Source organism: Corylus avellana, chromosome 2 (assembly GCF_965113065.1).
Source record: "Corylus avellana chromosome 2, dhCorAvel1.hap1.2, whole genome shotgun sequence".
NCBI lineage: Eukaryota > Viridiplantae > Streptophyta > Magnoliopsida > Fagales > Betulaceae > Corylus > Corylus avellana.
The window spans coordinates 35,232,843-35,248,266 of NC_142491.1; the positions used below are offsets into that span (position 1 = coordinate 35,232,843).

General features: G+C 35.7%; 1 protein-coding gene across 3 annotated transcripts; it reads left to right on the forward strand.

Annotated features, from left to right (window-relative positions):
• The first annotated feature begins 4,961 nt into the window (after positions 1–4,961).
• LOC132180555 (Galactose oxidase/kelch repeat superfamily protein) lies at positions 4,962–15,336 on the forward strand. Of its 3 annotated transcripts, none has more exons than XM_059593435.2 (17): positions 4,962–5,279; positions 5,423–5,515; positions 5,882–5,960; positions 6,037–6,189; positions 6,292–6,369; positions 6,601–6,705; positions 6,890–6,956; positions 7,051–7,112; positions 7,947–8,086; positions 8,255–8,381; positions 8,516–8,630; positions 11,457–11,545; positions 12,225–12,308; positions 12,401–12,751; positions 13,517–14,026; positions 14,113–14,172; positions 14,937–15,336. In XM_059593435.2, the coding sequence occupies exons 2-17, from the start codon at positions 5,478–5,480 to the stop codon at positions 15,015–15,017; spliced, it is 2,139 nt and encodes a 712-aa protein (XP_059449418.1). In that variant the 5' UTR covers positions 4,962–5,279; positions 5,423–5,477; the 3' UTR covers positions 15,018–15,336. The 3 variants fall into 3 exon arrangements, with proteins under 3 accessions (XP_059449418.1, XP_059449412.1, XP_059449425.1); XM_059593442.2 differs by having other exon boundaries at positions 4,963–5,067; XM_059593429.2 differs by having other exon boundaries at positions 4,962–5,515.
• The last annotated feature ends 88 nt before the right edge of the window (positions 15,337–15,424 follow it).

Below are 15,424 nucleotides of genomic sequence, written 5' to 3' on the forward strand. Positions count from 1 at the left end.
GTTTAAGTTGTTTTTTTTTTTTTTTTTTTAATGAAACATGCTTAGGGCACTATAGTATTTATTATAATTTTCTTACAAATAACCCGTGTGAAATTTCACTGTTTAATCATTTTAATAATTATGAATTGCCACGCCATTTGGCATTTGCATTAAAAGTTATAACACTTTTAATGCACTCTTTTTGTTGCGAAGCAAACTCGGTAATACCAATTAATTATCTTTAAATTTTTATTTTTTACAATGACCGATTGAATGAGATACTGCTATTTATAATGATGTACATAAAGTATGTTTTTGACATGTCTGCACAAGAGGGAAGGAAGATTCGAACTAGTGACCTCCGCTTCATTAGGCGTAGTTTCAGCCGATTGAGCTACCTCTTGGGAACGTACATAAAGTATGTTACAATAGGGGAATGCTAGGTATTCTCTTGGTCTTAAGTGGATATTATTTTCTAAAAAATTGGTGAGAGAAATTAAAGCCTTTTTTTTTTTTTTTATAAAAACAATAAATAATATCCATCTAAGGACTAGGAGAACACCAAAAAAAAAAAAAAAAAAAAAAAATGAGAACATCTAACATTTCCAGTTACAATAATATACAACACATATGTAACTAAATACAAATGGATAGCCACAACTAATTATGTGGTTTATGTCTTATCATTATCTCTTCTCTTATGTCTATCTAGTCTCTCATCTCTATCTAATATTGGTGGATCATGATCATTGCTGATATAGACTTAAAGGTTGAGTTAACTTGTGCTTTAAATCTACTAACAGTGGAAATGATCTGTTTAAAAATAAATAAATAACTGTAAATTATCTATTTATTGTTGTAGACACAAGTTATGCGGGAGTTTTAATTAGTTTTTCAAATAAAAATGGTTTTTTGATAAATTTTGAGATATACAACAATTTCAAATAAAATCAAGCCTTCAATTAAAAAACTTGGAGAAACTTTACTTAACTTCCACTTGATTTTACAAATTACTGAACTTTTAAATCTCTCATTTTGGACCCTTGAACTTTCAATTAGTCTCAATTAGAACCCTTCCGTTAATTTTAGCAGTTAAAAATACAAAAAAAAAAAGACCAAAATGTCATTGATTTTCATCTTTTTAAAAATAAAAAAACATTTTGGAAGTTAGAATTTTATACAAAAGTCAGGGATATAAACGTTATGTAACGTTTAAAATCTGACGGAAGGGTTTACATTGAGAGAAATTGAAAATTCAAGAGTCTAAAATGAGAAATTTGAAAGTTCGAGAAGTTTGTAAAATCGAATGAAATTAAAGTTCAGGAGACCAAAGTGAAATTTTTTCAAAAAAAACTTTGAAACGAAATCACGTAATCAATTTGAAGGACCCGGCTTCCATGCAGTAAATAAAAGTACCGCACATCTGCGGTTATAAAAATTGAGGGTTCAGATTGTTCAAGGCAAATGACGTCGTGAAAAAGAAGAGGCAAACGTTTAAAGCAAACGGTGGAAACAAACGTTTATTTCTCCTGGATCTGCAGAACTTCAACAAAAGCAAAGAAAGGAAGAAGAAGAAGACGAGGAAGAAGCAGAGGGCTACGTATTTTAATTCTCTCTTTCTATCTTTTTCTTTGATAACTATACTGTCGGGTGCAAAATTGATTTTTGTCTCCTGGGTCTTGCTTTGTTTTCACGATTAGCTCAAGCTTTGTTCTCTTGGGTCTTGCTTCGTTTTGCTTTGTCTTTTTTTTTTATTCCCCGTAGAATAGTCTCAGGCTCTCAGCACCCTAGAGAACCAAAGAGAAAAATATCTACGTGGAATCAGACCCTTCAAGAGGGTGGATAAGAGAGGTGTACTGGGATTTTTCGGTTCAGCCTAGATAAATTTTTTTTTTTTTTTTTTTTTTTAAAAAAAGAAGAAGCTGAAACCCATATTTAAGAAAAGGCCTAGAGCTTTGTATATTTTCTCAAGATACAATTGTAGACATGATAGGGCCATCATGTATCCCGCTATCTACAATCAGTTGGAAATCACATCTCATTAGAATTAGAGTTTTTTGTTCGGACTTATTTGAAATTGCAGTTTTAATAAGTGCGATTTAAAAAAAAATAGAAACTTCACAAAATCCTTCTTAAACTTCCACACGTTTTGAAAGTACATCCTTAAAGTTCAAAAACTCTTAATTAATGGTATTGAACTTTCAATTACTAAAATACCTATGTTTTTTATTACAAAAAAATTGTAAAGATATAAGCGTTTATTTTAGTAAAAAAATCTTTGCAATATTTTTTATATTTTTGTAAAGAAAACAAGAGTATTTTGAAAAAACAAATTAATGAAAAATCTTAACGGATGAGGTGATTGAAATAAATTGAAAGTTCGATAATTGAGAGTTTTTAAACTTTAAAAATAGTGTAAAAAGAGTAGGAGTTTACAAAATTGCAAATTTTAAAATCGGTAAATTTTGTTAAAAAGTGTTTTGTTTTCCGGTCAAATACAACTTTAAAATCGTCATAATTTCCTAAAAAGCTAATTACTAACCTATTTTATTCAATAATTATTAAAAAAATAACTTTCTTATAAGAGCCTTGGCTATCTCATTATTTCAATTCCTTATTATTTTTCGGTGTTTAGCGGGTACGAAAAATCACATTTGTTTTTTTATATATATTTTTATTCAATCATATTAAATTTTAAATTATGAAAATGTCCTGATCAGATCATGGCAATGTCTTGGTCGGGTCCCGACTGAGTCCCGACGGTGTCCTAACTGGGTCCTAAAGGTGTCCGGCTAGGTCTCATTCGGTTCCTAGCAGTGTCCTAGTTGGGTCCCTGCGGAGTCCCCGTTTAGTCTTAGCGAGGTCTTGACTAGGTCTTGGCGGTGTCTGGGCGAGGTCTCGACGGTGTTCTAATCGGGTCTAAACAATGTCCTGGTCAGGTCCCGGTTGGGTCCCGATCGCTTCTTGGTCAGGTCCTAACGACATCCTAACTAGTTTTGATTTGAGAATGAGATGCTTAAACTCGAAAAATTGTATACGATTTTTAAAAATGGAAACAATTTTTCTAAAAATTAAAGTGGCTTTTTTTTTTTTTTTCTTCAGTCAAACTAAAAGATATTTTATGTTGACTATTATTTTCCGTCACACCAAACACCTGAAATACGAAAAATATTTTTCAAAAATTATTTTACGCCGAAACAAGCATAGCCTAAATTTAAATCCTTTGGTATAATTAATCATGGGTCAGCACAAAATTTGGTCCAAACCTCATCCAGAGGGAATGCAGATACATTGGGCCTATACTGTTTTTTGCTGTAAATTAATTGGGCTGCGATAAGCTTTGTCATGAAAACTTCACTTGGGTAAGTCGCATCTCGGCCCGATTTACAGCTCCTCGGCCTAAACCCGACATCCTGTCTCGTAATGACGTATGAAGGTTGGGCCTAAATCTTACACCGAAATTTCAGCAAACCAACTTTCAACAAAATTCCTGTCGTCTGGCTAAATGAACTAGTCCAGTGTGAAAATGGAGCAACTCTTATACCCGAAAATAATCCTCCTGAATAATGGGCCCCCGGCCCAACAAGTCCTATAAGATTCACCCTCAAGCTTATATTAATATTACAAGAAGTAAGCCTGACCCGGCCAAGCTCCAAAGAACGAGTCTTTTGATTTGAGCTCATAGAGCCGTTATGGTCCGTTTGGAATTACGGTTTTAATAAGTGTGATTTTAAAAATTGTACTTTTAATATTATTATGCGAAATTGTGATTTTAGTTTAAATTCGCGTATTTTCAAATAAGCACTATCCTCTAATCTACTTATAAAAATTGCAAATTTTTTTTTTCTTTCCTATTTTAGATTAAATGCTTTTTAAATCGCAATGTCAAACGCTCTACATTTTGCGATATCTTTAAAAAATGCAAATTAATTAGACTTGATGGAACCCTAATAGAGTAGGGTTAGGAAATCAATTCCGTTATTCTTATACATTTTGCTTTTTTAATTTTTAATTTTTCTTACAATTAACCACTAATTTAAGAGTTTGTTTAAAATTGCATTTGAGAAATAGAGATTTTTAAGTAAAAAAACGTTTTTTTGACAAAAAAACCTTATTTTAAAGCTCTTGTCAAAAGTACGTTTTAACCATTTTAAAACTTTTTGGACCCTTAAAAACGCTTTTAATTTTTTTTTTACCAAACAAATGCTTTTTTTTTTTTTTTGTCAAACGGATTTTTTAAGTGTTAAACGAACTTTTAGATCCCTCAAACGTAATCTTAAACAAGCCCTAAGAGCTTGTTTGAGAAATAGAACTTTTAAGTAAAAAAAAAAAAAGCGCTTTTGAGCGAAAGTTTTATTTTTAAGCTTTTGTCAAAAATGCGTTTTGTCTATTTTTAAAATTTTTGGACTCTTAAAAATGTTTTTAATTTTTTTATCAAACAAATATATATATATATATATATATATATATATATTTCAAATAAATTTTTGAATGTTAAAAACTGTTAAAATGCAATCCAATCGTACCTTAAAAAATATCAAAGTGAATTTTGTCTTCATATCGAGAACGCGCGTCCTTTGCGCTCAATTCTTTTTCTTGTCAACTGATTCTCTTGCGGTGATTACTTTAATGTTTAGTGAAAAAAAAAAAAAAAAAATCAAATTTTGAAACTAATATATGATAATCAAAGGTATTAGGTATGATTAATTAAACATGTTGCTCCTAAAAGATTGTCGTCACGAGGATGAATCAAAACAAAAACAAACGAGACGACAATATGTGGGTCCAACAAGTGTGGGCCCCCTTGGCGCGAGAGATTCTGATCCCATGACTCATCACAATTCCCGGAGCAGACAAGAAGCCCCATGTCTGATGTCCCCACTTGACCGCACGCAATCAATGCTCTGCGCCTCGAGTACCCAAAAGCTAACTCGAAAAGTGGGTGCGCTCTCAACTCATGGCGTAACTTAGAATCAACCCCCGTTTCATCTCCCACAAAACAACGAAGGCAATGCTAACCTGCGCACCCCGTCCTTCTCTGTCCGCTAGTCACTGAGAGTGAGCTCTCCAACAGCTCTATCATTGAAGGTTCTCCTTTGGGGCCAGCTTTTGCTTCAACCATCTCTTTACGCTTCATAAATGCAAAACCAATTGAATGCGACGTCGTCTTGAATCTCACTCATATATGATTATCTGTTTATCCGTCCCCGCGGCTTCTTCACTTCTCCGATAAACTCATTTTTCTCGTGCTTTCTTTTCTTTTCTTTTCTTTAGCTTTCTCGGCAGCCAAACAGAGGGTGGTAATTGTTCTCTTCTGAGGAAGGCTTTGTAGTACATTTAGATAACTTTGACAACTTCACGACTCTTTGTCTCCCATTGTCGATGAACATTTTTTGGGGATTTTGTATTGGTGATAATGTGGCTTTTTTGTTCGTGATTCTAGGGTTCGAGTTTCGTATAGAGAGAGGTTCTCGCATTTGAATCTCTTATTTCAGAAAATGTTTGGTTTTTCTCGTCGACGATTCAAGCATGGAAGGTGAGCTTCTCTATCAATTTATTTTTTACACTACTTTTAGCTATTAGGCTCAAATTTTGTGTCTGATTTAATATACATTAATACGGAGCTTTAGAATTTGTTAGTATATGCAGAAATTTGAGCTTGTTTTTCAAGCAAATTGCTTTTCTGTTAAAAAAAAAAAAAAAAAATCATTCATAAATGCATTATAAATTTCAAACCTCCAAGTCAGTGACATTGAATTCATAGTATGTGTAAATGTATTATGAATTTCAACCTCCAAGTTAGTGATATTTAATTCATATTATGTGTTGGCAAACGTTATAATATAGAGTTATGTTGAAAGGTGTACATTATGATGCTGTGTTTGTAAATGTGGTGCTTCAGATTGAAAGTTCATCTACCAGACTCTGCTCAGGGGACACGAAGTCCCATAAAAAACGGGAAGCGGAGTAGTAGCTCAAGTGTAAGGATTTTAATCTGTTTGCAAGTGGTTTTGCGTTGATGAGTATGTGTGCACTAAGTTTTTGAAGTCTTTGCAGAGTGAATGTGCTGCACCTGCAGTTAGCCTTTCTGATGAACTCGATTGCCAGTGTTCATCTGCTGCACCTGAGACTCGTACTAGTACATTGGGTAAATCTGAGAATTGGATGGTGTTGTCGATTGCTGGGGACAAACCTACAGCTCGATTTAATGTAAAATGTTATTAAGCTTGCTTTATTTGGCCCAACTGATTTAATTTGATTAATGTAAGCTACTTTTCCAAAAGTCACTACTTATACTTCTTTCATGAATAGCATGCAGCAGCTGTGATTGGGAGCAAGATGATAGTTGTCGGAGGTGAATCTGGGAATGGATTGTTGGATGATGTGCAAGTAGGAAATTGTTTCTTTATGCCTCAAATTTACATTCTAGCTGGCACAGAATAAAGATAGATCTAGGTTGTTTGAAACCAAACAATGAACATCAGAGTAATTATTTAATTTAACTTCAGAGTAATTCATTAAATTACTTTTTTAATGTAATTTTACATCATGAAATGCTTGAAGCTCCTAATTTATGTATATGCACATGATTTTTATTTTTTTTTGAGTGTTTTTTTTCAGGTGCTTAATTTTGATAGATTTACCTGGGCAACCGCTTCATCAAAGATTTACTTGTCACCAAGTAGTCTGCCACTAAAGATTCCAGCATGCAAGGGCCATAGTCTGGTAATATCAGCTTTGCACTTTTTTTTCCTCCCCTGAATCTATTGTAATGTATATATTAGGTGGATAGGAACTATCCATTAGCATTAGTTTGCTGGATAATCAAATTGTCCAATGTCATGGAGGCTGCAGAAAGCTTTAAATTGTTGTAGTGCTGAAAATTTTTTCTGTTGCCTTCCTTGACTAGGTTTCTTGGGGGAAAAAGATACTCCTGATTGGAGGAAAAACTGACCCTAGCAGTGACAGAGTTTCAGGTGGGTGTTTGTGTGGGAATGTTTCATTTCACTTTTGTTTTAATGTACTGTGGTTTTGTAAATGATGTGTAATCATATGATTTTGGCTTTGTAGTGTGGGCATTTGACACTGAAACCGAGTGCTGGTCACTTATGGAAGCAAAGGGTGACATACCGGTATTTAGTTTGACTCAACAAAAATTCAAATTAGCTAGGGGCTTCCTCTTGTATACTTCTTGTGTACTTAGGGGTGCCTTACGCTTTTAAAGATGTCTCGATTAATTATAAAATAAAATTCAAATTAGCTGCAGCTTTACCAAAGTCCCCCTCTCCCCTCCCGCGCGGGGGGGTTGCAATTTTTTCGTAAGAGGAGTGCTACACATACTCCCTAGTGCTCACTTCCTGATGTGGTAGTGAAAATCACTATTAGATAAAAGAACAAATGAAAGTACATTAGAGAGTAAACACTTGGAAGTATGTGTAGCATTTCTCTCTCGCTTGTTTTTTTTTTTTTTAAAGATAAGAAATCCTTCCCATGCATATCATGCATACCAAATATCATGAGGATCAACTATTTCTAACCACCTGATCCACAGACTGGTGTTATTTTTAATTACAAATTCAAAACAAAACGCTAATTATGGTTGCTCAGATGGGACAGCTCTCAATCTTTAATTAACATGATAATTGGCAAGCATGAAGTGTGAGGAAGGGACCTGCTATAACGTTTGTGTTATTATGCAAAATTACTGGGGAGTGCAAGAAGGCAAAATCCCTAATTGGGTGTCCCTCTTGTATACTCCCTGTGTACAAGAGGGAGTATTCCTTGGATTTGGGATATAGTATATACCTCTCCGAGGGCAAGATATGATATTACATTTCTTTTCTTCAATTAATTTATGTAATATTGCTGTTTTCTGAAACTTTGAACCTTTAGAAACCGAGTTTCTAATCTAACAGGTCCTGTAATAAAATAATAAGCGGTCCTATTCTAAAGTTTATGTATTGCAGGTTGCTCGTAGTGGTCACACTGTGGTTAGGGCAAGCTCTGTTTTAATCCTATTTGGGGGTGAAGATGCTAAAAGGAGGAAACTAAATGATCTACATATGTTTGATCTGAAGTCTTTGACATGGCTCCCTCTTCATTGCACGTGAGTGGTTTTAGTGTGCTCCCTAAAATCTTGTTGAAACTGTTCTCTACTCAGCCCAAGTGCAGTTCTTGTCACCTTTGTCATGGAGGATTCTGTTTCCTTTTCTTGTCACCATATTTTGATTTAGGAGCAAAAGGTTTTTCTTATTCTTTCTGATTGTACATGCAGAGGAACAGGACCATCTCCAAGATCCAATCATGTGGCAGCTCTTTATGACGATAAAACTCTTTTTATATTTGGAGGAGCATCGAAGTCGAGGACTTTGAATGACTTGTACTCCCTTGACTTTGAAACTGTAAGTGAAACATCACTTAACCTTTCATTTGTTTTTGTTTTTGGATTATGTGAGTGAACGGTTTCATTCTTTCATAGAAGCAAACTAAAAATTCATTGGATGTGACGATTTGATTATTAGATCTTCTTTTTCAGATGGTATGGTCAAGAATAAAGATCCGTGGTTTCCATCCATCACCAAGATCTGGTTCTTGTGGGGTCCTATGTGGAACTAAATGGTACATAGCAGGAGGTGGAAGCAGGAAAAAACGTATGTCTCATGAGCTTAGAAGCATATGCTAGAATATTTTTAATCTGTTGCTCTCAAAATGCAACATAAAAGATGGACAAAGTTAATGAGACCTCTTTCACAAAATAACTTTTAATCCCCCCCCCCCATCTCCTCTATCTCTCACACGCACATAGGCCTTCAAGATTCTCCATTCCTATTCTTCCTTTCACATCATCCACTCTTGGGTAGACAATCTGGCCTTCTTATCTACTCTAGGATATTGTTGCCATATGCTTATGTAGAAATGTATAATAATATACATAAAACGTAAGAAAGAGAGCGAAACGGGATAGAGAAATAGAGAACACAAGATTAGGACTATATCTTTATTATATTGAACTGTGTAGAAGTGTATTACAGTGTGTGGTATTAATAGAGGAATTTAGGTATGGTAAACGAGGAAAGGCAAACCAAATAAGGTAGGAGAATGATGATAGACCTAGAAGGAAACTAAATCATTGATAATCATGAAAATTATTCTACATCCCATTTCAAACACATTTTGGAAAGAGAAGGGATTGTCATATATATATGCTGAACTGGATTTGGCTCTGCAAGCATTAAAATATGAGTGTGAGCTCGACGTTCAAAATTGTTGATGAGACAGATGGAGATCTGTGTGGCAGAAACGAAAAACTCGATGTGAGCTCATATGAGGCAGAATCCAGTGAGACGCAAAGAAAAATCTGATCGTGAGCTTGGGTGGAGCGAACTTGGTAGTGTTGGAGAGGCACTGTACATGGTGGTTTAGACAGATGGGAGACAGCGATGGATGATGGCAGCAAAGAGGACAGTGGTTGAAACGATGGTGATGAATGACAGGGAGATTGACATGGCGGTTTAGACAACTGGGAGACAACAATGGATGATGGCAGCAAAGAGGACTGTGGTCGAAACGATGGTGATGAACGACAGGGAGGTTGTTGGAGCCTGAGCTGGCAGTTTTCGGAGGTGATAGCTTGGGAGTAGCGGTCAGAGTAACGCTGAAGAACAGTTATCAAATCTAGATCAAGCAAGTGCCGGCAATAATGGCCGAGGAACGACGGCTGGAGGAAAGCTGGAGAATGACGACCAGCAGTGGCCAGCAAGCTAGCCGTGGTAGCTAGTCATGGGTCAGGCCGCCGTTGGCCATGGATCGCCATGATTTAGGTTGTGGATCATAGGAAATTGGGTCATTGACCTGGGACAAAGTGGGCTGATGACTGGGCTGAGAAGGGTTGAAAACCATGGGCCTTATGATGGACCGGGTTGTTGACTAGGCCCAATTAGCCTTAAACCCGGTGGAACGGATCATAGAATCGGACTTTTTAAACCTAGATATAATGAAACAAGTGTAACGCATGTGTTGCGCATTCGTGCATGAAACAAACGCGCAAGAGAAGTTGATGCCTCGTGACGTGCGTGAAAGAATGAGTAGTTTTTGTCAGGCAGCGCATGCAGGTGTGGGTCGAACTGAAACTGCGCAGATCCACCGATCTGGGGCTGAAAAACCAATTTTGGTGGTTGGTTTACTGAGAATAGATATGATGATGGTGTGTGAGGCTTGTGGGCGTATTGTTGGTGGCGCATGGGGAATCCGTTGGTGTCATGGCTTCCACAGATCAATAGAACTGTGTGAAAACTTGATTTTGGTTTTATATTTTTTGAATTGGCTTCAAGGAAGGCTGGAAAAACACTGACAACGATGGTGTTGGCATGTGGCTAAAGCAAATGGACTCCTCATTTCAATCAAGTGCAAAGAAGCGTTTGGTGCTTTCAAAAAACACCAAAGAATCACGTAAATTAGAAAAATTGCACGGGCAGTGATAGGAGATTATGAGAGGCACCTAGGAAATGGTGGCTTTGATACCATAGGGAAATATATAATAAAATATATAAAATGTAAGAAAGAGAGTGGAAGCGGAAAGAGAAATAGAGAACACTAGAATTAGGGCTACATCTTTATTATATTGAACTGGCTAGAATTGTATTACAATGTGTGGTATTTATAGAGGAATTTAGGTATGGTAAACAAGGAAATGTAGACCAAATAAGGTAGGGGACTGATGATAGACTTAGAAGGAAACTAAATCATAGCTAATCATGGAAATTATTCTAACAGCTTCATTGGATTCTTATTCTGGTCTTGTCTTGTTTTATACACAGTTGCGAAGGTTCTAGAATTTGGAGCATGATGATCATTTCTCCATGCCTATTCTTCCTTTCACATCATCCACTCTTGGGCAGAGAATCTGGCTTTCTTATCTACTCTAGGATGTTGTTGCCATATGCTTCAGTGGATTCTTATTCTTTTCTTGTCTTGATTTATACACAAAGAGTTGCAAAGGTTCTAGAATTTGGAGCATGATGATCATTTTAGCCATGTAACTTGCCACCTATTTCTATAAGGTAGGAAGTTTAACAAAATCAACGTGGTTTTGGTTCTGAAACATTTGGTGACTTATGGGGAAAGAAGAAAGAGAAGAGAAAGATCGGGAAGGGTTGGCATTCAACTCCTATGCTTCCCATGATTCAAAAAGGTTTTAGTTGTACAATTCATGCACATTCAAACTGTCTAGGTTCTATTAATATTGTTTACACCTTCATGAAATGTCTCGGTTCCTTTTGCCATAACTAATTCCTCTATACCCGTGTTAATATATTTTTTTAAATTCACCTCTGACTGCCTTAGAAGTTTAGTTTTGACGTGGATTTAATTGCAGTGTCTTCCAGCAATCTCACCTCTAGTATTGCAACTCGTATTTTTCTTTTGTATCCATATTCAATTATTCATTTATAATTTTTTTTAATTCCTTATTTTTCCAGGACATGCGGAGACGTTGATCTTTGATATTTTAAAAGTTGAGTGGTCTCTGGCTGTCACATCACTGCCGTCTTCCATCACTACCAACAAGGTGATCTGTACAGATTTTATTTTTACATTGTAAGGTATTACCTTGCCATGTGATGTACCAAATTTCTGCATCAGGAAATATTTGATATCTGCATAAAAAAGTAATGAACTTTTTTAATGGCCATAAATCCGATAGGCTAGTTTATCCTTGATCTTATCTCTGGTTCTAATTACTATCTCAATTCACCCATAAATCCCATAAGCTAGTTTATCCTTGATCTTATCTCTTGGTCCTAATTTTACTATCTCAAATTAGTTAAAAGTGATCATCTACTTTTTCTTTTAGTTTAAACTTGGGATAAAAGTACTTTGGCTCTTCGGACTGGAAAGTCCTGCCACATCTTACTGTTAAGCTGAGGCCATGTCAAATTGTGTGTAGCCTTTGTAATTGAAAGTCTGGCTTTCAAAAATTGTGCTAAATGTGAGATGATCATTAGCTGGTTCAACCTAAGTGATGCAAAGTGTACAATATATCTATTTATTGTGCTCCTTACTGTTAATTTATTTCTTACCTATAAATTTTGGTCGACTTTCTTACACCATAGGTGGTATTATCATTATTATTCGATACCATGTTAAGATGCTGTGTTTGGTGTTATTGCATTATTATTGGCATGCATAAACTTATCTTCTTTCCTATCATTTTGTGCATAGTTTTCTAAAGCTTGTTGTATTCTCAGGGTTTCAGTCTGGTGCTTGTACAGCACAAGGAAAAGGATTTTCTTGTTGCCTTTGGGGGATCCAAAAAGGAGCCATCAAATCAGGTTGTTGGATATAGAGGTCGTGCATATGCACATTTCTTGGCTCTAAGTATATCTTTAACTTGTTTTATCCTCTAATATTTTTTTTTTTGCAGGTTGAGGTACTGGTTCTGGAAAAGAATGAGTCATCCATGGGTCAAAGATCTGCTCCCAGTAAAGGTGCAGGAACTTTGCTGTTTGAAAAACGCTCGTCATCCACAGGATTGGCTACTCAACTTAGTAACGATTCTTCCCAGCGTTCTGTTGATTCTGTTGTGAGACAAAATCTAGCATCTGCAATTGAACAGCATGGTTCAGGAAGAAAATCTTTGTCAGAGTTCACAATTATTGATCCAATCCCTGTTTCTGGAAATGTTTCACTTCGCAAGCAATTTAACAATGAAGAAGAATTCAATGCGACTGTTAAGATGTCAAAGGGATCGGAAGATGACAATTCTTCCTTACAGGTAGACTGCTGAAGTTTCCAATTATTTATTGTCTCTACCAATCTTTTATTAAGTTATCTGGGTATGAACAAGCAATTCAAAGTTCAATTTTGGTGATTTGATGATATACATCTCTAATTATAATTTTAGGTAGTTTCTCATAAATTGTTGTTGACTGGGTTCAAGTGGAAGTCTGCTCATCCAAAAGAAAAAAAAATGTATCTTTTCTTTTTTGATTGGGAAGAGTACACGTTCTCTCTTCAAACTACCACTCAATTTACAATTTCGCCCCAAACTAAAAATTGCATCAATGTCTTCTCAAACTATTGAAGATTTGCAATGTACCCCCAATGATAAAAGAAAAATGCAGGCTTATAAACAAATTTTACAAAAAAACTTTTACAACATGATGTGGCACAATATGATTAGGTTTCTTAAAAGTTGAATTTATCTCATTTCCAATCATGTTGTAAAAGTTTTTTTGTAAAATTTGTTTGTAAACCTAACATCTCTCATGATAAAAATACTCTTAATAAAAATTCAAAAATTTCTTAAAACTAAAAACTTTTTATTTTTATACTTTTATAGGGCTACTTTCTTCTGTTGAAAAAAATTTAGGGTAATTTTTGTCTTTTTATGGGACATTGGGGGTACATTGTAAATTTTTGGTTGTTTGGGAGGACATGATATAATCTTTAGTTTGGGGGCATACTAAAAAAAAGAAAAAGAAAAAGGAAATTTACTGTAAATGGAATTCATTAACATAGCATATTATGTTCATTTCAGGCAACAGAACACACAATGAATCAATCTGATACGGGAAATCAGAGTAACATATCTGGAGGTAAACTCAATGCGGAGGAAACCTCTATGTTTGAATCTGATAATGCGATTCCTCACAACCATGGAATTGGAGAAAATGATTATGTAGCATTCCCAGAAATTGATAGCAAATCTGGAGTCTTATCAGCTCCTTCAAGTATATATCAATTTTATGAAACGAAAATGGCCACCTTAATAAGGAAGAATGGAATTCTAGAAGGACAGTTGGCAACTGCATTGGTGAACCGAGAAGCTTCAGAGAGGAATTTATCCTCTGTTCTCAAGAGCAGACAGGACATAGAGAAAAAATTGGTAGACACGATGAAAGAGATGGAGTTGCTAAAAGAGAAGCTGGCTGGTTTAGAGCTAGCACAAGATGAGGCTAACAGCCTATCAAATATAGTTCACTCTGACAACGTAAGGCTTGAGCATGACGTGGCTTTCCTGAAGGCAGTTTTGGACGATACTCAGAAGGTAACGTATGCATTCATCTTGTAGCCAAGTTATGAATAATTACTTAATTTATTGTATTGTATCCGATGAACCAATATATGTTGTAGGAGCTGCACTCAACTAGGGGAGTCCTTGCAGGAGAAAGGGCAAGGGCCTTCCAACTACAGGTATGGCTTTGAACCAAATGCACAAGTAGCAATAGAAAGGGAAAAGAGAGATAATTATCTACTATTGCTGCCACTTAACTTGGAAATCTTTGGCTTAGCTGTCTTTGACCACTGTTCTATTCTTTGGTGATTCATCATTGTTCTATAGATTACCCTTTTATAAACTAAATTTCCAGGTTGCTGGATGGATGTTTAGACATTATAGGTCCTTGATCAAGTAGGTTAAAGACGGGATAGTTTTCCTCTCCCTATAGTATGTGTAACTTGTTTATATATGATTTTATTTGTTACGTGCTCGTATGAAAAGCTCGTAAAGGGAATTATTTGGGGTAGATTCTTTGGAGGGAATCTGGGCCTCACAAGAAGGAACTTGTTGAATATAATTTTTGCAGCATGCTTTATAGATCTTAACTGAGCCTATTAATAGACTTACAATGTGGAATGAAATAACATTAATCCTACTAACAAATCCTATCAAGATAAAGATAAGATAATTAACCCTACTCAAAGGTAACAATCCTAATTGAATTATTCCTCCTAATCCTATAATGACTTAAAAAATGATAAAATTCTAAGATTGATTATTCTTATCGACTTCTACCAAAACCTATGGCTGTGAAATGACAATGGCATGTGAGTCTCAAATGTCTTGAACAAACTAACACCTGCCTTATATCCTCGCATCGGCATAATATTAATTGGTACACTATCCTATTTTCCTGGGGTTACTTGTGCTGCATTTGCCTCATATGGTTGTTTTGCAGGTTGAAGTTTTTCATCTCAAACAAAGATTGCAGTCTATGGAGAACCGAGCACCCACCCCTAGGAAACCTTTCCAGGTGTAGTATCGAGAATGGAGACAAATCTGAATGATTAAGCTACCCATCAATGGCGAGTGGGGAGAGGGCTGGGCTGTCTTTTGGTAGGTCAGGGGGCTGGCAATACAAGGAACAACATGGTAACTGCTCAGCCTGTAAAAAGTAAAAACCACCTCAATGGTCCAACAAGCACACTACTCCGCAGTTTCAAGCTCGGCAATAAAGAATATGTAGTAATTTTTTCTGTACATATTGGAAGTCACTGTTACTTCTGCACGTATGTTTTATTGTAAAAAAAATTCTGCATCTTCATTTTGTTTTAGCTAAAGAAAACCCTTTCCACTTTTATGCTTGTCTGCCAAATGTTCCTTAATCGAATGACTAATGACCGTGCCCACTATCCTTCTCTCTCCTCTTTCGTTGGGAGTACTTCG

Bases quoted from the DNA above. Each gene is read 5' to 3' on its own strand.
- LOC132180555 (XM_059593429.2), top strand. From the start codon at position 5,478: ATGTTTGGTTTTTCTCGTCGACGATTCAAGCATGGAAG. The intron at 6,190-6,291 runs GTAAAATGTTAT...TTTCATGAATAG, and splicing joins AACCTACAGCTCGATTTAAT to CATGCAGCAGCTGTGATTGG. The intron at 14,173-14,936 runs GTATGGCTTTGA...GTTGTTTTGCAG, and splicing joins CAAGGGCCTTCCAACTACAG to GTTGAAGTTTTTCATCTCAA.